The 22,101-nt window shown below is 37.3% G+C and overlaps 1 protein-coding gene across 7 annotated transcripts in view; it reads right to left on the bottom strand.

Annotated features, from left to right (window-relative positions):
* The window catches only part of SLC10A7 (solute carrier family 10 member 7), a 258,489-nt gene extending 236,781 nt beyond the window's left edge, over positions 1 to 21,708 (bottom strand). For 6 of the 7 annotated variants that reach the window (XM_044224917.1, XM_044224920.1, XM_044224916.1 and 3 more), the window contains exons 1-4: positions 21,385 to 21,708; positions 14,289 to 14,371; positions 8,314 to 8,450; positions 4,196 to 4,271 (exon numbers count right to left, since the gene is read on the bottom strand). In XM_044224917.1, coding sequence (XP_044080852.1) covers positions 4,196 to 4,271; positions 8,314 to 8,450; positions 14,289 to 14,371; positions 21,385 to 21,484 — 396 coding nt within the window. In that variant the 5' untranslated portion in view covers positions 21,485 to 21,708. Of the gene's footprint in view, positions 1 to 4,195; positions 4,272 to 8,313; positions 8,451 to 14,288; positions 14,372 to 21,384 lie in introns of those variants that run through there. The other variant, XM_044224923.1, reaches the window with a different exon arrangement.
* Between the last annotated feature and the right edge of the window lie 393 nt (positions 21,709 to 22,101).

The following is a 22,101-nucleotide window of genomic DNA, read 5'->3' as shown; positions in this document are numbered from 1 at the left end:
AAACTGAAGAGAAAACACACAACCATGATGCCTGGCTTCATTTGCAATGCATGACCACGAGTCTCAGCTGGATCCTTTGTGCTTCCAGCAAAGCTCCCGTACTCTCCAGTTAATTCACTCTCCTAGATGGCAATCGTACATTTTATCCTCTCATCTCAAACATTAATACCATCTACTCCATCATCCCTCTAAGCTGCTGAGAAGAAAGTGAAAATCAGAAGACAACAAAGAAAATGAGAAGAGAGCTAAGAAATAAAAAGCCATTAGAAACTCCAAAGGGCACCCTTTGGGGTGCCCATCTTCATGGATCTCTATCCACACATTCTATTTTCTCTCTTTATCCTCAATAAACCATCCAAGCTCCTACTGAAGCTCATGCAACCCAAAACCCTTCTCTTCCACTTGACCAAATAAATTACTTCAACACTCTCTTAATTAACAACTTCCTCTCAACTATATAATCCCCATCATAATAGAAACATACTATCATTTCTGGGGCACCTGAATGGCGCAAGTCAGTTAAGCTTCCTACTCTAGGTTTCAGATTGGGTTGTGATCTCAGGGTCAGGAGACTGAGTCCCACTAAGCACTCAGTGGGGAGTCTGCTTGAGATTCTCTCTCCCTCTCCCTCTGCCCCTCCAGCTCATGCTCTCGCTCTCTAAAATAAATAAATCTTAAAAAAACAAAACCAAAATATATTGTCACTTCTGCAATTTAAAAATTCTTGACCTCATATCCCTCCTAATATAGCCTCATTTCTCTCTTGCCTTTTGTAACAAAGTCTTGCCTTTTGTAACAAAGGACCTCAAAACAGTTGTGTATAATTTCTGTCTCTAACCCCTCTCTTCTTATTCTTCCTTGAGCCCATTCCAAACAAGCTTTTGCCCCTACACTCCACAAAACCACTCTGGTCGAAGTTACGAATAACTTCCACATTAACTCAATGTTCAATTCTCAGAATTCATCTTACACAAGTTATATCAGCAGATTTGACATGCCTGATCAGACCCAACTCCTTCCAACACTTTTCTTCACCTCACCTCACCTCAGGATACCACACTCTTGTTTTTCCTTCTGTCTAATCTTCTCTGGTGCCTTTGCTGGTTACTACTCATTCTGACCTCTTAATGTTGAAGGGTCCCAGAGCTCAGTCCTTGAACTTCATCTCTTTTCTAACTATGCTCACTCTGCAAGTTATCTCATCCAATTTTTGCTTTAAACACCCTTCAATTAAAAAAAAAAAAAATCAATGAAACCAAGAACTGGTTCTTTGAAAAGAGTAACTAAATTGATAAACCTGTAGCAAGACTCATTAAAAAAAAAGTATTCAAATAAACAAAATTACTAATGGAAGAAGAGAAATAACAACCAACACCACAGAAATACACATATTTGTAACAGAATATATTAAGAAAACCTATATGTCAACAAATTGGACAACTTAGAAATGGATAAATTCTTACAAACACAAAACCTACCAATACGGAAGCATAAAGAAACAGAAAATTTGAACAGACCAATTACCAGCAATGAAATTGAATCAGTAATCAAAAAACTCTCAAAAAACAAATTCTAGGACCAGGCAGTTTCACAGGCAAATTCTACCAAATATTTAAAGAAGAGTTAGTACCCATTCCTCCCAAACTATTCCAAAAAATACAAGAGGAAGGAAAACTTTCAAATTCATTCTATGAAGCCAGCATTACCCTATACCCAAACCACATAAAGACACTATAAAAAAAGGAGAAATACAAGCCAATATCCCTCATGAATATAGATGCAAAAATCCTCAACAAAACATTGGCAAACTGAATCCAACAATATACTTTTTTTTTAAATCATACACCATGGTCAAGTGGGATTTATTCCTGTGACAGAAGGGTGGCTCAATATTTGCCAAAAAAGCATTTTACAAGAAAGATGCAGAAAAAGCATTTTTACAAAGTATATCCATTCATGATAAAACCCTCTGCAATCTCATTCTTCACCTACTCAGTCAAAAGGCCTAGAGTCATTCATGACCTCTCTCTTTCTCTCATATCCCACATTCAATTCATCAGCATATCCTCTGCCTTCAAAATACATCCAGAATCCAACCACATTTTCTGCCTTCATTAGAAGCATCCCACTCTTCAAAAGATACAAGTAAGAAAATGAAGACAAGCTACAGACTGGTAAAAAATATTTATAAAGCATATATCTAGGAAGGACTTGTATCAGAATATATATAACTCAAAAAGTTAATCAATAAGAAAACAAACCACTTAGTTTAAAAAAGGGGGCCAAAGGATTTGATATTTTACCAAAGAAGACATGTACAGAAGACATGAAAAGATAATAATGCTCACCATTATTAGTAGCTGGGAAACATAAATTAAAACCACAATGAGATACCTCTAGATACACATTAGAATGGCTACATTAAAAAGACTGACAATATATGGAGCACTGTTTGAAACATAAAATGGTACAACCACGTGGGAAAGTGGCATGGCAATTTTTTAAAAAGTTAAATATACACCTGTGGTCAAAGAAGAGTGTTTATTGATAGAAATGGTCTACTTCAGAAGCTACTGAGATATGACTTAGAACTATGCATTGGTGATTCTTCCCTTGGTTGAAAGATACTAAACCATACACCTCCAGATGATGTAAACATTCCACTCCTAAGTATTCTCAGGAGAAATGAAAATACACATTCACTTAAAAGTTTCACAGACAAATGTTCACAGCCCCAAAGTGGAAAATGCCCAAATGTCCATCAACAGGTGAAAGGATAAACAAATTATATTATACCCATAAAAAAAAAATACTCGGTAATAAAAAGGACTGAAACATAGATGAATCTCAAAATAATCATGGTGAATAAAAGAAGCCAGAAAAGCGCGCGCGCGCGCACACACACACACACACACACACACTGTTAATTCCAGTATATAAAACTAGAAAATACAAACTAATCTACAATGACAGAAAGCAGATCAGTGGTTGCCTGAGGAAGAGGGACACTCAGAAAGGCAGGAAAGAGGGACTACCAAGGAACACGAGAGAGTCTTGAAGGTGATGAATATGTTATCTTGACTGTGATCACTGTATCACAGGTATATATATGTCAAAACATTAAATCGTTTATGCGGTTTATTGTATGTCCACAATACTTCAATAAACCTATTTCTAAAAAGAATATAGCAGGTACTTGATAAATATTTTCGGAATAAATAAAGTGGATGAAAGTAAAAACAAATGCTAAGAAAGCAAAATCCAAGAATGAATAGAAGTAGAAACATCTCTCTTTTTTTTTTTTTTTTGGAAGTAGGAACCCCTTATATCCTCCCTTCTTGAATAGTATTCTTTTCTGAATGAGAAACTGTAAGTGGAATAAGCTATCACGAAGCAGAGTCCCTCAGTATGAAGTTGCCCTGCCTTTCAGCCAGTCCTGAAATGGACAACTGTTGTCCCAATATGCAAGCACTCTGCCACAGTCCCCCAGCTGCTGAATATCTCAGAAATGTTGCCTCAGGGTGCCTCAGTGGTACAGCCACCAACTCTTGGTTTTGTTCAGGTCATGATTTCAGGGTCATGAGATGGAGCCCCACGTCAGGCTCCTGGCTCAGCATGGAGGACTCCGCTTGAATTCTCTCTCCGTCTGCCTGCCCCCACCCTGACCTCCCACGTACTCCTCCCCCTAACATAAATAGATAAATAAATCTTTAAGAAAAAAAAAAAAGAAAGAAAGAAACCTTGCATCATTTTTCCTTCTTATATAATCCTTACTTGTCATTAAATGTATTTTGACCCTTTCTCCACAAATTTAGTTTGCTATAATTTTTTTGATAACTAAGGAATGGCCATGGAGGTATTCTCAGCTCATCACCCTTGGATAAAAGAACCTTTCCTTGGATTCCTTGTCTTCTGTCTCCCAATTTCCCACTGAGGTAGAAAAATCACCATCTCTATTTTATTTACCTCTCTTCCTCCCTCTGTTTGAAATACTACTTCCACTCTTCAGCATTAATTTAAGCATCATCCGAATTAATGAATATACCTACACTTCTTTCATAAGCTGCTACGGTTATGCATTTTCTGTGACATGACTTCTTCATCATAAATTAAATAAAATTTAAAAATAAAATAAAATATAAAATAAAAGTAAAGCATCTACTTATGTTTAAATAAAGTTAGCCCTATAACTCACCTCATTTCCACCAACTGCCTTCGTTAAAATCACTGCAGAAGACACAGGGGGAGGCATGCAACCTACTGTCTGCAAACTGGAAAATAAAAGAAAATGCAGTTATAAGGGTTTTTTTCTATCATAAATATCAATTCTCAAACTTTCATCTCATAAAAAAAAGTTCATGTTGCTGTAACATCATTGAAGAACAAGCATGACATGATCATATACACTTTTTGGATTTAAATTGTGGTAAATTCTAGTACCTACTCTAAATTTGGTTTTATTAAATTATGCGTATACACCCCAGATCATAATTCTCTTAGTTTAGGATAGAAAACACATTGCATAACAAGCAAATGAAACTATGAGTAGTAAATCTAAATACTAAAGTTACAAAACATGACTTATCACCCAAAGCATGGACACACTTTCCACAAAGACTGAATATACATTCTAGACATAGCGAGTAGCTGGCCTGAGTAAAAGTAGAAAGATCATATAGGGAACAGAGGACACAGAGTGCCTGACTTTAACAAATGCTAAGTGCAGGATTACAGATGACCTCTACTTGCTTGTGTAAGAATGTATCGTTTAAAATTTATGCAATGAATTTGAAAAAAGAAAAAGAAAAGCTTTAATTCATTTTGACTAAAAACATGAGAAAACACCTTTAAAAGAATTTCCAGTCCAATCTAAGTCTTGTTTTAAAGTCTGTCTTCCCAAGCGATGCTTAAATTGTCTGTCTTATTATCAATTCCCAATCTCTGAGCCTTTCTCATGATCATCACAATAATCATCACTGATACTTACTAAGCATTTACCATTTATAGTAAATACTATTCTAGGTACTTTACTCACTTCTTCCTCACAAGTGTTTAAGATACATTCTATTTTTATTCTCATTTTCCTGAAAACTGAAGTTAAAAGAGAAGTTAAATAACTTGTCCAAATTCACAAAGCTACCTACCAAGTATTAAACTTTTATTCTGAAATCCTGGACAAAGACTTATCTAGCCCTACTATTCTAGCCTCTCTGCCTTTCCTGTCTTATAAATAAATAAATAAATAAATAAATAAAACCCTTAACTATTTATCGAATACATGTTACATATGTGTTCTATAGTTAGGATACTACACAGGGATATTCCTACCTCCAATGATATTCAATACACAAATGTAAATAAGTAACAGCAAAATGAATACTGTTGCCATTACATTTTTAGCCCCAACCAACATTCCCAAATCTGTAGCTGCCCATGATTGCCCCCTCAAACTAAACATGTCTAATATTTTCTAAAAAATCCATTTCACCTCTGAATTTACTTGTTTCTATCAACGGGATACCTCTGGTGTTTTTTTTTTTTTTCCCTAATATCCAATTTGAAACTTTGGAGTTATATGTGGCTCCACTTGCTCCTCATAAATCAATTTATTACCACAATAAACTTTGCATTCTTCTCCATGACTGTTGCCAGCATTCCCCCTCAGATGCTTTTTGCCACGTTTGGACTTGTGTAAATGAATGCTCTCTCTACCTTCACTCTTTCCCTTCACATAGCAAAGTAAGAAGGATATGTTCAGAATCTTTATTTATTTCAATGAGTTAAACATGATCCTGAGGTAGGAGTCTGTAACTCCCTGAAGTTAACATATTGTGTACTCTCAAACTGGGGAGGGGAACAGAGAAAAAGTGGGCTAGGAAGAGCTTTCCCCCAGTTAATTAGGCCAAGTGTGTACTTCTTTAAGCTTCATATCCTGAGGTGAGAATTGTACCTTAGCTTCCTGAGATTATATACCCTACTCTACTAATAACATACCCAGTACAATGGTATCAGAAATCTTTCTTAATGACCACTTTTTAGCATATTGTTCTCTTGTTGAATGTATTTAAGAACTCCCCATCATCTACAAATGCAAGCCCAATCTTCTCAGTCCAGTAGTTCAGGCCTTCTGCAATGTGGCTGTGAGGAAATTTTTTATCCTTGCCTCCCCCTAATGCCTTATTTTTTAACTATCTATTTTAGGAATACACAACCTTTTGCTGAACCTCTTATCCTTTAATTCATTATACTACTTTTCTAACAAATCACATGCTATCCCACTGTGGTTGGTTACTATTTTATATTTATATCTCCCACACATCCATCTACCCTGGACATTCCGTGAACACAAGAAAAATGAGTTAATATCTTCCTATTCTTTGAGTGCCTTTTACATGGGAAACACTCAGTAATGATTGGTTCTCAATATCCATCACACATTGCTGCTCTAAAATGATGTCATCATAGTCCTTTGGAATTTTATGCTTTTTAGTGAAAGTTTTAAGCTCATTCTTTCAAACTCAATCTGACCAAACCAGTGATCTTAATTTTTCCTTCTTGTCCTGCTCTGTTTCTCTTCAGCTAAGAAAAGGATGTCCCCAATTACCCAGTGGCTCAGACCTACAACCCAGAAATCTGCCTTGATTCCTCCCTGTCCTCCTCTCTCCACATCCTATTCCCCTCCAGTTCCCGAGAACACTAATTTACAGTACATCCTCCAACACCCATTTCTGTCTACTACACAGTGACCCTACCACAGGAGCCTTCCAAGCTGCTCTCCTAGCCTTCTCTCAGCCCCTCTACTATCTATTCTCCATGCAGGAGCCAGGACAATAATTTGAACATATAAATCAGACCACGACAGTGCCTCATTTAAATCCCTCCAGTAGCCTTCTGTCGCACGCAAGTAAAATCTGGATGCTTTTATCATAAACCTACAAGATTCTGTGTGACCTGACCCCTGCCTATCTTTCCAACTCCAAACTTCCTCTGTTTCGCCAGGCTCTGGCCATCATCATCACTTTCCTGACCCTAGAACACACCAGGCTTGTTCCTGCCCTACAGCCTTTGTGCATTCTCTCTCTTCCTTTGCCTAGAACATTCTATCCCTAGAACTCTGTCATCTAAATCAATCACTGGCCCACCCACCCAACCACTTTCAAACTTATCACAGTTTTACTTCCCATCACTTATCTCTATCTTAGTTATCCACTTACTTGGTTATTGCCAATAACACCCAAGTCTTCTCAACCTGCAAAACTACCTGGCATTTTGCCATTTTTCTTCACTATTGTTTCCCCAACACCCATAATAATTCCTGGTGCACAGTGGCAAAAAAACAAGTGACTTAAACAAATGAATAAATGATCTCAATTGAGATCCTCCACACTATTACCAAAGTAGGCAGTAAAAATGTGACTATCCTCATTATTTATAGTCAGGGAAATTGAGGTTTAAATCTATTACATGACTTCTTCAAAATCACACAGCAAGTCAGGGATAGGGTTAGAAATCGATCTCAGGACTCTAAGTTCAGCGCTTTAACTATTAGACTGTTATACCATGCTTCTAATATGTGGTTAGTTTTAAACCACTTCAAATAATTTTTTAAATTCATTAAATCTTTTTAATAAAATGGCATTTTTAATGGAAGAAAAGAGTCTAATAAAAATCTATTGTTAATTCACTATCATATCAAACACAGAACAAGTAAAAGAGTGTTTATTCCCTATACATAATTTTCCTTTCCTATACATTTAAAAGACATGCATTAGATTCACCTATTATCTGTATACATTCGGTAAGATACAGAATGTACAAACTAACGCACCCAACTGACAGCATATCTACATCTTTCTATTCCCTCCCATCTCTCTCCCAACACTGCTTTTTAAAATTCCCAGAACAGAGTCCATCCCAGAATCTTAGGATTAAACATGAGGGTGTATTTTAAGATTGTGTTATAATTAAGAGCACACTTATGTTGATGAGTACTGAGTAATATATAGAATTTTCAATCACTATATTGTACGCTTGAAATTAATATCACACTGCATGTTAACAATACCAAAATTACAATTTAAAAAAATTTACTAATAAAATCCTTTGAAATAAGAAAAAAATATATATTGTGTTATAAAATTCTTTGATGCATCTCCTTGAGGAACACTATCATTTCAAGGATAATAGTTTTTCAAGTGTTTTATTTCCTCATAAAAGACCACACATAGGCCCTTTGTATATAGTTGCCGCGAAACAATAAAGTCACCACAGATGCCTCATTAAAAGTGGACCCTTCAAAATATTTAAACGTACCCTTTTAAAAGCCATTCATTGATGGGTGTGATTGATAAAAGCTGGAGAAAAAGCCATATTGTTGCTGGAAAGAATGCAAGTGTAAAGATCTGAATGAAAAGGTGCAGTTTTATATGCACCAAAGCACTGGTCAGCTCCTGCAAAAACGAAAGACACAAAACAGCAAAGGTAAGAAAAGTATTTTTCTGAGGAGAGACAGATACTACAATAACATCAAATAAATTAGTTTTTAATTTGGAGTTATTTCAGAGCTAAAATCTTTACCCCTAAGTATATGCATAACAGACTATGGGGGGGGGATAGGTATATTTATACAAAATTTCTGAACGATTCTAATTTTTTCTGAATATATAATATACCCCAACAATTCAGATTTGTAAAATTCTGGACCAAGACTGAACCAAGTACCTTTACGTGGTCTACATTAATATAGACCTGAGTTAACACTATGAACAAACATGTATATAACTACTTAAGAACCTATCACATTTTAATTAAATGTGATTAATCTCTAAGAAGGCCTCACCTTGGCAAGATATTACCAAATCCACGCACAAATCGTAATTTTTAATAATGTTTTCCCCAACAATATTCTATAATTCAAAACGGCTTTTCCCCCCAAAACCAACTTCCTGGATTTCTTTGCTAATGCTTACTGAACAGTGGCTATGTGCCATGCTCTGAGTGTGTCACTTCATGTATGTTATCTCATGTAATCACCATGACAGCCTCACTAGATTCTATTAACCAATTTGACTGAGGAGGAAATTGAGGTGGAGAGCCACCATACAGAGCAGCTCAGAATCAAACTCATTTCTGGTATGCTAGCAGACTCGGGTCTGCTTTTTCCATCATATGCCACTCTACTGCCCCAGATGGAAGAAATCCACAATAAACATGACAAATCAGGCACATGCTCTATGTCTCACAACTAGAAAAGGATAATGAGTTAAATTTGGGGGTTCAAATATGAACAAACTAACAAGCACTTGTATTTAAATTTCTTTGAGTTATAGCATTATTCAGTTGAAATAAAACAAATTCATAAAGAAGTAGAAAAATACTATAAAAATAAGTACTATTTTTTAAAAAAAAGTCCTATTAAAATATGCAAGAAGTCATTAAAGCACAAAGATGCCAGAGAGTCACCAGTTATAAGCAAAGCACTGGAATGTCTCCCCTAGTTCAAGTAAGAAATTCAAGAAATCCTGAGCCTCAGAGACGTTAGCAAAAGCCCATCAGTTTAACAGATACTAGGTTAATGCTGACTCTGATCACCACATTCAGGGATGGGTCTCATCGGCTCCCACTACATATCTCCCTGTATGAAGACATACAGCAGTGCCAGTGTGGTCACAAAACATCTCTAATGACACCTAAGGAATTTCTAGCAACCTGGGTCTAACTTCAGACAAATGCAAAGCACTGGGCAGACCAGAAGCCACCCCCGGTGCACGGATCAGATATAAGATTAAAGGAGCCATCCTTACACTGTATTAGAATTCTTAAAGTTTCACCCAGGGAAAAGATGAGCACCAGCAGTTTCAAGAATACTCAGCAGTTTCAAAACCAAATCCCATTCAAATATACTCAGATGTATTTGATAAATACCAGGTAAATATTAATATTTTAATTTTGTAACTATAACAAATGATTAGCCAGAATGCAGTTACTAAGGAATTTGCATATACTTGAGCTAGGAATATGAAACAGCATAACTTTTCTGAAAAGTAACTTGGGAATATGTATCAAGGACTACAACACGACTCACAGTCTTGGACCCCAAAGTGTTATGTCTAGGTACTTATTCTAAGGATAAAAAATGTGGTCATAAGTATTTTGTACAAAACTGATCACAACAGCAAAAATTAGGAAACAAGTTAAAAGTCCAAAACTGAATGAATAATTAAATAACTTAAGGTATAACAAGACTGTTACAAGTTAGTGAAAACCATGTTAAAACTGTGTTGACAAGCATGTGGTAACACAAGGTCCCTTCCCTACTTAACCAGTAGGAGTATAAATTGGCACAACCTGGGGACAGCAATCTGGCAATTCATTCCTTCAGTCAACAAACACGTACCAAGAATCCAACACTCCTCTAGGTACTTCAAATATCTGTCATAACTTACACTGCACATAACATTTGACTTAGCAGTTCTCCTTCTAGGAATTAATCCTTCACATTTTCTCCCAAATGTGGAGAAAAGGACAATTTTTAGGTTATCCTTTGCAGCATTTTTGTGATAGCGAGACCTTGAAAATTATCTAAATGTCTGTCAATAGGGACTAATAAAATACATCATGACACATTCATAAAATGGAATGTTTTCCAGCATACAAAAAGAAACAAGGAGTTCTTTATGTGTTGATATGAAACAATCTCCAAGACAGGTTTTTTGAGTAAAACAAGACAGGGTGGCAAGCAGTACAAACACCACAGCTTGAAAGGGGGGCACATATGTTTTACACAGAGTATCTCTGGAAAGATACAAACTATCTTTCTGGGTATCTCCAGATATCTGACAGAGGAGAGAAAAAAGGACTTTCCATCATATATACCTTTGTAACTTTTGATTTATGTTCATAAAAGCAAACAAAATGTAAATTTTATATACATGAAGAAAAATTAAATATATTAAATTACATGGAAAATCATAATTACACAATGTTACAAGGGAAAAAAGATTATATATGTGTGGACATACGTGACATATATGCAAGTGTACATATGTGTATACTTGCATATATACATAATTTTTTAAAATATTTCTTTTTTAAATATTCTATATGTAAAACATGTTTAGGAAAAAAGGGACTAAAAATCACAGAGGTGATACTACTAGTTGTTTTCATTCTTTCTAATCTTTCTACAATGGGGAAATACCACTTTTATAATCAGATAAAAGTTATAAAAAACAAAAGGTAGTTTAAAAATACTAGCTGATCCAATAAATGACAATTAAGCAATTGCCACTGCATCAGAACAAAGGAACAATAAAGAATCCAGCAAAATGAATCACAAAGGCCAACCATATTGGTCATAAGGGGCCTCTTGACAACAGGGAAATAACAGGCTATCCCAAAGCCCAGCCATATCTTCTTCACACAACCACAAAGATAAGTTACCAGTGGAAAGTATTTGTATACAGAGGTAACAATGGAAATAAGATAACAATGGAAAAGAAAAAGCAAGTGGCCACTATAACATTCAAAACAGTATTATTCCATACATACCCATGCAGAATTTAGGGCCACACACTCAGATAAATGCCATCACGAATAACTGAAAAGTTGATTCTGCATGACATTTTATTTATTCACATGTAATACAGGTCAAATTGCATTAAAATAAACTTAAGGAGATACTCCCAACACTGATTACCAGAGTTATCGTTGACAGTATCAAGAATTGCTTAAAATCAGGGCTTCTGACTGAGATGTAGAAATACTTCCATTACATACCAATTTCCCTTCTAACCCTTCTTTGACCTTTATTTGATTCACTTCCTGAGAATCAGTCTCATAGCTAAAGTTTAAAATTTGCTATATTTGTTTCTAAGGTAATAGGACTTCCAAAATAATTTCTTTTTAGGAAAATAAGGAAAGACTTGTATATTCTGCCCTACTCAGGACCCTTTCCAGGCCCTGAGCATTTTGCTCATCTTTGTTTCCAACCCAGTGCCAAACACAGTGCCTTGTAGCCACAGGCATTTCATAGGTATTATGAGATTTCATAGGTTTATATGAGATTGTTCCTGCCATGGTATGCTGAGTGACCAATCCTCTGACACTGTAGTTCCTAATTAGTTAAACATAAAATATATTTCAAATGTGACTTATCTGACTTTAATACAACAAATTTTCAGAAAGCATTTCTACAGATATTTTAAAATATAGAAATTAATAGTCATAAAACTGAAGAGAGCATTAAATCTTTTTAGTATTAAGTATTAAACACAGAGTTCTTTATATTTTAATAAATTAGCAAAATAATTTTAGAATATACACCATTATGTCAATGTATGGGTAATACTATATGATGTTCAGTACAAATCAAACTTGAATGGGACCAATTTAAAGGCTCTCAAAGAAACTCAAGTCAGTAATAATTTACTATCTCCTGCGTGTGAAAATACACTATTCTAATAGGGCTCAAAAATAGTAGTCCAGATGAAATAAATATAAGATTATTAACTAGAAAACAAATAACAGGATTGCTACCTCCTAGCTTAAAACTGATCAGTTGCCCAGGAAATTAGCGGGGCTTAAAGATGGTTTAACATTATACAGTGATGCAATCTAGAACATCTTAAGTTAAATGGATCCTGAAAATGACTTAATGTAGTATAGTTTGAAAAGGGCCATTGATGGAAGAAATGGCTTTGATGGCTACTTAGATACCGTGATAAAGCACACGATTAAGGCATTTCATCATTAGATCTAAATTAGCTGGATGACTCTGATGGTTTCCTAGGTGTTTACAGAAGAATTTGGTCCTTAGAGAAATGCTGATAAGCTCCGACATTCTTCCTTCTTAAACTCCTGCATCCCAAAGTTGGCTGCTTTACAGAATCACATTAAGCAAGAAGCTAGGAGTGAGAGAATCAAGTCTCTTGCCAGATTTCTCATGGCATGAGTAACAGCTGTAGCCGTTAGGCAACCACCAGGGGACACAGTTAGAGCAATGTCCCAAGAAGAGGACTTGGATAAGGCACCTGCTCCACAAAGGACATTAGCCACGACCAGCAGGAAGACCTCCAAGGAAGAACAGACCAGCACCATGGGAGTAGCAAATACTTTTCTGTATCAAGGTCCCATATTTGAGAACGAATAGAACCAAGATGTTGACAGAAAAAAATCTGTGTCCTCTAAGAACTGATCAAAGTCCTTTCGTGTCAATACACTTTGCAAAAACTAGATTTAACACATTTAGGAAATTACGTTCCATGTCAGCTATTTCTAGAAGAACAGGTAGTAAGGATATTCAGAATTTTTGAGACAAATTTATCAGTTAGCACCCAGGGACCCCATCTATATAAAAATAGCTCTGTTAGACAGATTTATACCAACCAGATAACAACAGAATGGTCAAAGAAGGAGGTAACTAAATTTGGTCCTCATTCAAATCACACTTAAAATAAGTAAAGCACAACATGATGCTGAAACAAAATTTCAATTTTTAAAGCTATTCCACAAAAAAAATTCTTGCATAGTTAAGATTTCCTTATCTACATAAGAATAAGCATCTTAGAATAAGAACTTTAAAACCCTAAAGAATTTTCTTCAAAAATAAATGGGCATTTTTTCCTTTCTATTATAAGTTGGTGAATCATAAATTCTATGAATTCTTCTCTTGTATATTAAAAATGTCTGATTTCTTTAATTCTAAGAAAATCCCATGTTCAGCGACCCCTGGATCAATAAATAATATTATCTACATGTCTCCATGATGAACTGTGACATAGTATGAAAAATCCCAATTTCTCTCTTAAAACACTTATTAAGATTTAACAGATAAGCCATCAAAGGATATACTTTAAAACATATAAATTAGTTAAAAGTCCCAGCATAACATGCATCACTTGAGCAGCATGAGTCCTGACAACAAAAGTTCACCCACAAAAGTTATGGAAACCCAACTAAAAAACAACAACTGAAATGTGCCACCATAGTCACCACCACCATAATCTGAGGAAGACCTAAAGTAGATGCTTCATTCAGTTCAGATGCTATATTAAAAACATATCCATTATAACCACACCCTCAGGGTCCATGTTGTTCAACTACAAAATCTCTATAATATACAAGTTCAAAACACAGTCCTTTGCTGAAGTTCAAGTTATTTTTTGTTACAATGAAGCCTTTAAGCCATAGTTACATACACCTTTACAAAAGGATTCTGAAATTTCACAATAATAAGCAGAAATTAAACTTTTCTCCCTGCTTATCACATGCCCGATAGGTGACAGTACCTCTGTTTTTAATGACAGTCCGCTGTTAAAGAATATTGTTGCAACAGCAATGTAGGAGACAGTTATTTCTGGTTTCAGTGGTCCTAAAGAGAGAGAAATGAGCTACTGTTAGATAAGAATTCCCAGCAGATAACTTGGTATGAAAGAAGAATCCATTGGGGGAGGGTAAATAGTACTTCAAGTCTTAGTGTTGCCCTAATACACTACTGTTCTGACAGGGTTAAGCATTTGCTGTGATGCAGTCTAACTCCGAAGGGGATTTTCCAGAAGGAAGGATCATGGCTGTCCAGTTCAGCACAGGATCCTCAGACCAAAAGAACACTCTCCTGGGTGAGAGCAGATAGGTAACATCCTTTAGTATTAGGACCTAACTGCATCTGCCACAGCATCAGTGTTTATGTAACAATCAAAATTCCCCAAACCAAAAAAAAAAAAAAAGGATAAAGAGAGAGAATCTGTGGAAGAAGTTCCCTTCTCTTTACCAAATATTACTTTGTTCTTTCTAGGCTACCAGAAATAAATACTGGTATTCATGCACACATTCAATTCCACCCAAGGGTGTCCATTTCTACAAATATTTATTCAGCACTTACTTTGTGAAGGAGCACTTGCTATGCGAGGAAGATAAGGGATACAGAGTAATAGAGTACTAAAAATAGGTTAGGTTTCCAGTTACTATTACACTGTGCAGGCCCTGGCTACACTGTAGTGAACCAGACAATCCTGATCTTTGCCCTCTGGAAAATCCTCTCTGGAATCAGGTTAGCCATCTCCCCAAATGTGTTAATGCTATGAGGACAACAGCAGCAACCCTGATACTTCTTTTTATAATCTGTATACAATTGTCTTAAAGACCCAATGTGTTAAGCAAAGAACAACATTCTTTTAAAAGAAGTCATCTGAGAAAACACCATTTTGTACTTATGTACTAGTGGTCCTCCAGAAGCTGCCATTTTGCCTCCCACAGACATTTGGCAGTGTTTGGAAACTCTTTTTGGTTGTTGTAACTCAGCAAGTGGGGTGTGTTACTGGCATCTAGTAGACTGAAATCAGGAGTTCTGCTAAACAACCTAGAAAGCACAGGCCAGCCCTCCCAACAACAAAGAATTATCATGTCCAAAATGTCAATAGTGCTGAGGTTGAGAAACACTGGTATATGCCAACATTTTAAAATGTGATCACCTCATATTTGGCATTCTATTCAACCCTCTCATGCTGAGTTGAATGGTGTCCTGCAAAACTCACGTCCACCCAGAACCTATGAACGTGACCTTATTTGAAAACTGGTTCTTTGCAGATGTAACCAAGTCAAAATGAGGTCTTGTTGGATTATGGTGGACCCTTATCCAATGACTCGTATTCTTACAAGTAGAGGTAAATTTGGACAGAGTCACACATAGAGAAAAGATGGCCAGGGAAAGAAAGAGGCAAAGCCTGGAGCTATATTGTCATAAGCCGAGAAACACCAAGGACAGCAGGCAACCACCACAAGCCAGAAGCCAGAAAGGATTCATCCCTAGTCTTCAGTAGGAGAATGGCCCTTGACTTCAGAATTCCAGTCTCCAGAATCATTTCTGGAAAATAAATCTCTGCTGTTCTATGCCACCCAGTTTGTGTGAATCTGGCACGGCAACACTAGGAAACTAAGACCCCCCCCTTATGCCAAAAGACCACAAGCATAGCTCCTCTGTTCCCTGCAGCCCACCATCATACCCACAGGTATTGCTCAATAAATAAGACCAAGCTCAGGAAAAATCAGCATTTAGTCAGCAAATACTTACTAAACAACTCTGATATTTTAGTCATTTGTACTATACCAATGAACAAAAAGAAACAATCTTCTCAAACATAGCAATAAATTCTTGTATATAGTTGGCATTTAAACCAAATTCTTTTGCTGAAATCTGAGAAAAGGGAGCAAAAGGAAGAAGGCAAGTGCAAAAGACATCACGTTTCAAGGCAGTAAAAGTGTTCCAAAACTTGAAAAGAGGTGCGTTTTTTTATACTTGTGAGTGCATCCATCTCTGCAACTCACATTTAGAAATATTTTCTCGGTGCGCCTAGGTGGCTCAGTGGGTTAAGCCGCTGCCTTTGGCTCAGGTCATGATCTCAGGGTCCTGGAATCGAGTCCCGCATCAGGCTCTCTGCTCAGCAGGGAGACTGCTTCCCTCTCTCTCTCTGCCTGCCTCTCTGTCTACTCGTGATCTCTCTCTGTCAAATAAATAAATTTTTTTAAAAAATCTTTAATAAAAAAAAAAGAAATATTTTCTCTACAACTGAGGAAGCTGACTCAGGAAGAGATTTTTAAGTCAAGGAATCTGACTTGTTTTGGAAGTAAATGCCTTCCAGGAATTTTAAATACTTTCTTTGTTTGTACTCATTTTTCTTTTCCTCCAATCCCTTGCTTTTTATGAGACCTAATTCTTGTCAACTATACCTCTGCCCACAGTGACGTCCCAGAATTTCTATATAGGATGAGTTAAAATTAGCAATGTGGTCGCAAGGGAGAGCAGGGGACGTGTCCAAAGATGTACCTCCACAGCAAGGACATGGTTTACTTAGACTGCATGTTTCTTTGGAGCAGCTAAAGCATCTACCTTAATTGGCCAACAACTACATTTTTTAAAGAAGCTAACTTGTGGGACACCTGGGTGGCTCAGTTGGTTAAGCGGTTGCCTTCGGCTCAGGTCATGATCCTGGGGTTGTGGGATTGAGTCCCCATCTGGCTCCTTGCTCAGCAGGGAGTCTGCTTCTCCCTCTGCTTGCTGCTCCTCCTGCTTGTGCTCTCTCTCTCTCTCTCTCTCTGACAAGTAAATAAAATAAAATCTTAAAAAAGAAGCTAACTCTCTTTGCACATAAATGCACATAACTATTAACTGATTAGCATAATTCAGTGGAATGATTCCTGGCTTTTAATGTTTTAAATTCTAGAGACGGGGTATACTGTCTTTCATATCAGATGCACATCTAAACAACTTTAATCCATGGAAGAACATGGTGAGGATATTCCGTGGCTTCCTACAAGGTACCTTTCAAAAGCTTGGGAGGCTCTATCGATTAAGTGTTCAACTCTTGATTTCGGCTGAGGGCATGATCTCAGGGTCATGAGATCCAGCCCTGCACAGCACTCTCTCCCTTTTCCCCTGCCTCTCCCCCACCTCTCTCTCTCTCTTAAAAAAAAAAAGATAGGGGGGAAGAAGGAATTAATTCTGATTTCGAGAAACCTAAAGCCCCTTTGAGATGTGATCAACTAAAATGCTAATAGATTGCTCAAGTTGGGAATGGGGACCTAGAAGTCACACAGGGCAAAAATAAACACTTGGTAAATATTTGCCCAGAGGTGAGAGTTGAGATGAAATATAAAAATGAGATTTGGCCTATGTCTAAGACAATGATTATATCCTCCATGTCACCAAAATAGATTTGAATAAGACCTGAATCTTAAGATGGCTATAAAGTTCAAAGTAGAAATAAAAGTTTTAGCTTTTCCTTTAAACAAAAGAAAAAAAAAAAGTTTCTCCATGAAAATGGAATAGGGTAGCAAAATCAGAAGAAAAATTGGGCAGAAAAAAAATAAGGTAATTCTTGGGTTCCCAAAATCCATGTTTTTTAATGGATAAAAGAAAATGATTTGGAATGCTTAAGAATGCAAAAAACTATTACCATTTCATAAATCCTACTCATCAGCAAATAAATTTCACTTCTAAACCTAATCTAAGATACTAATGCTAACACACTTAAGCTTCAGTATGTTTCTGCTTATGTTTTTTAAAGGAAAAACAAAGCAGTTTGCTTTTAGGATTTATGTCTTATTAATGTCAGTAATCTAAATTAAGATGCAAGTAGAAATAAGAAACGTATTCAGTACTTCCAAAGAAGGAAACCTTTCTCTTCCAGAGAATGATTAACACAGTATTAAGACTTTGGTAAACTCTAAGGTGTGCATAGCTCAGGGCTTCCCTGGGTTGCACTGGAACTGGTACAGATTATCAACACTTTAGAATCTACACATTTACATTTACATTTACCCTGGCTCTCTATTTTCAATGTCTTCTACATATTTAAAAATGAAAGGCACCTGAGTAAAAAGGACAGTGAACTAAGAATTAAATTATCTAGGCTAGTACATGTTATGTATGCTTTTTCCCATTTGGAAAGTCATTCAACTTCTCTAACTTTCAGGTTTCCGTTACCTATAAATTTCCTGTGATATATAACTTACCTACTGGCTGACAGACTGTTTTTAAAGGGAGGTCAGATCATAGGTATGATACTTCTAAGTGCAGCAGTCTTGCAATTAAATCACTTTAGTATGAAGAGTGTAGTCATTGAAGTTTTGATCCAGTAAAGATGAAGGGAACATCTTAACAAATTTAAGACTACCAAAACTTTTCCTATTTAAAAGAGTCTAGGAAACTGTTCTATTGAAAATTGTTGTCAATGTAAATGCACTAAAAATCACAGTTCCCAAGTACAGAGCTCATAAATGGAACCCATGACTAAAAATTACAAGGAAAAAAAATAGAAATAAAAAAATAAAAATTACAAGTACAAAGAGGTGCTTTGGGGGTACCTGGGTAGCTCAGTCAGTTAAGGGTCTGCCTTCAGCTCAGGTCATGTCCCGGGATCAAGTCCTGAATCAAATGGGGCTCCCTGCTCATCAGACTCCCTACTCATCAGGGAGTCTGACTTTCTCTCTCTACCTGCCTCTCCCCTAGTTCACGCTCTCTCTTGCTCTCTTGCTCTCTCAAATAAATAAAATCTTAAAAAAAAAAAAAGAGGTGCTTTTAACCATTCTAAAGAGCAAGATATAACACAATCATTTTCAGCAACCATTCCTCTCATTATTCCTAGATTTTTGTTGTTTTAACTTGTGAAATGAAAGTGTTATTTGGTACTATTTGGAGGTTTATTTTTACTTAAGAGTTTTCACAGGGAGGAAGGTCGATTAAAAGCGCAACAGAATTATCAAGAATTTAGCCTGACAGCCTATATAAGAAATTCCAAGCAATCATTTGTTCTAATTTTTTGGAAAAAGTAACTTTTACACATGGATAGTTATCAAATCACATGAGTACATTGTTATTTAATATTAGCTGATTCTGTTCTGCTCTTTTGGGCTAAAATTGAGGCACTGAAGATGTCTTTATTGCATAGAGCACTTCTTTTGAATATTCATTGCAAATTATTTTTTGCCAAGAATATTTGTATGGGTTTTGCAACTAGTATGAATAAAAGGGAGAGCCCTGGTGTCCAGTGCCTCTTCCTTGATCTAGTCAACTAACCAAGGATGAGTCACCTGACTTCAGGTCTCAGTATCTTCAACTGTAAAAGCAGCTTGTTGGCTTAAAATACTTAAAGGTCCCTTTCAGCTCTTAACATTCTACTCTTATAATTAAACAAAGAAGCGAATTATCCTGGATTAATGGCATAAGTACAGGTAAAAATCGGAAGCAATATTTCTAAGATAGGATAATGTAGCAAAACTTCAAGAAGCAGAGTCAGAAGGAACAAATAAGATTACAGAATCCATCTTACACATTTCATTTTGAAGAAACCCTAGGAAAATGATTCAGCCTTCAAGAACCCTTCTTCCCACAGCATCTTGGGAATGTTAAGATAAAAAGTATTTTACCAAAGCTAGCCCCTGCAGATTTAAACATAAAGATAATACATCACCTGTATTTACACCTTAAGAGCAAATAAGAGACCTAAGACCATAAGCTAGAACGTGTGCTACTGAAGCTAGTTAAGTATACATTCCTGATCACTACAAAGACACTCTAACTTTAATTCTGCCTATCCAGCTAGCTCCAGGGACAGAGGGTACTCATTTGGCAGAACTTGAAATACCAGCATTCACAGAGAAGTCAGGTCAAATATCTTCAGAAGGAGAAACCATGATGAATATCAGCCTCATTCTCAGTTACATATTCTACACATCCTGTACTAAGTTGAACACAGAAAGAAAAAACATAAAATAAATAAAAAGTTTTAATCCTCATAATCTTTGTTCAAGTAATTCTTTTTAAAATATTCCCTGAAGCTATTTCTAAATGGAGGAATTGAGGGTAGAGGGTAGAAGGAACCACTGTTCTAAAGAGAGATCATTTCATTCACTTCCAACATGTTTCAACAAAGAGGTACATGTAACTTCAAACAGCCTCCTGAACACTTCCTAAAAGATTAGGAAGTATGTTGTACGACTGACCTATTAAAACTGTCAATAAAGGTGGAAACTGACAAGGTCAAAAAGAAAATGAATTGAGGAAATTCAATTAATATTTATGAAAAGTAGGGCATGATTGTCTAAGGGTGGAAAGAGGGAGGAGAATAAAAGACTAATGATATTTCCAGCCGTTTCCACCAATGCCCACCCCCCACATTACAAGGCTCCCACTATTCAGAAATCTGGGTATGATTTTAGCCTGCCTACATTTCCCTGCCAAAACACACACTACACATGGCCTAACACAGGCTGTATCTGTTGAGTACTAACAACGGAGTCCGGGCAGCACACGGAAGTACTGTCCTGTAATGAAAAACTGCAACGTGTCAGTAGGCTCGGGAGTTTCTGAAGCGGCGGCAATTGCAGCAAATCATCACTCTGCAACATGTGGGCCACAAAATCTGAGTTGGAGGATGAAGGGGTATCCCTTTCTCTTTTCCTTCCCCCACCCCTTTTTTTAAACGTGGGGGCGGGGAAGGGGTGGGATCCGGAAACAGACAAGGTAATGGTGGCCACTCCAAGATAGATAAGAACTCCTGGCAACCTAGCGTCCCTCAGGACAGGATGCTACTTGGAAGGCAGGAGGAGTAAGTTTCATTCTCAGTAAGCTCACTCCTTAACAGGAAGGATACTCACTGCTCGTAGAAAAGGCAACCTGCGTTCAAATTCTTTTGCCCCATTCCTAATTACAGTCTCTGGGGTTGGTAAATTAAAACATCAGTAAAAGGGCCAAAGGACACCCAGAGCTGGTCAGTGCTCTTGAGAGAAGCAGCCACTTCCCGACTACGGTCTCCCCTTCTTTCCGAGACTCGAAAATTAGTTTTGAAGTGGGAATCCCGATGGAGCGTTCGGAGGTGCAGCACTTACCCCCATTCACCCCTATGGATGGCTCCAGTTTAGCTCCGGCGATCGCCAACACTATTCCAATCATGAACCATTCTTTCCTCATTCTCTCCAGCAGCCTCATGTTTGTTAGGGTGGGTGGGTTTTGTTTATTTGTTTGGCTTTTTTTCTTTTTACGCTGAGATCGCTTAATCCCCGGGGCGTCTCCACACTTTCCGCGGTCCCTCCAGACATGCAGCAGAGCAAGTCAAATTGCCACTTGTAAACTAAAGACCAGGGGGTTGCTCCGGCTGCTTTGAGGAGGGCTGGGAGTAGTAGTATCCAGTGACAGGAAAGTCTCACAGAGCGCCGCCATCACTACCACGCGCCTCACAATAGACGCGCACCTCACCACGGCAGCTCTGGCCTCGGCTCCCAAGCACAAACGCTCTAAAGTGGACACTTGGGCCAGGTTGGCCAACGCAGGCTAGGGGACTGATAGACTCGCCACCGCCAGGACCTGCAGAACTTTAGGAATGACTGCTTCTCGGAGCGACATTAGGCTTCACAGCCACCCAGCCTTATCAAGGGTCCTGCTCCGACTAAACCTTTAGGCACAGATGGCCGCGTCCCTGGAGCACATCTATGGAGAAACTTTCTTTTGCTTCGCCCTGAACTTGCGGGAAAGGCTAGCATCCACTCTGCGCCGGGATTTCTCGGGGGACAGCAGCGGCGGCAGGGTGCAGGGGGATTTTTTTGTGG

This window comes from Neovison vison, chromosome 11 (assembly GCF_020171115.1).
Source record: "Neovison vison isolate M4711 chromosome 11, ASM_NN_V1, whole genome shotgun sequence".
NCBI classification, from domain to species: domain Eukaryota; kingdom Metazoa; phylum Chordata; class Mammalia; order Carnivora; family Mustelidae; genus Neogale; species Neogale vison.
The sequence above is the reverse complement of the archived record's forward strand: the minus strand, read 5'-3'. Positions and strand labels throughout refer to the sequence as shown.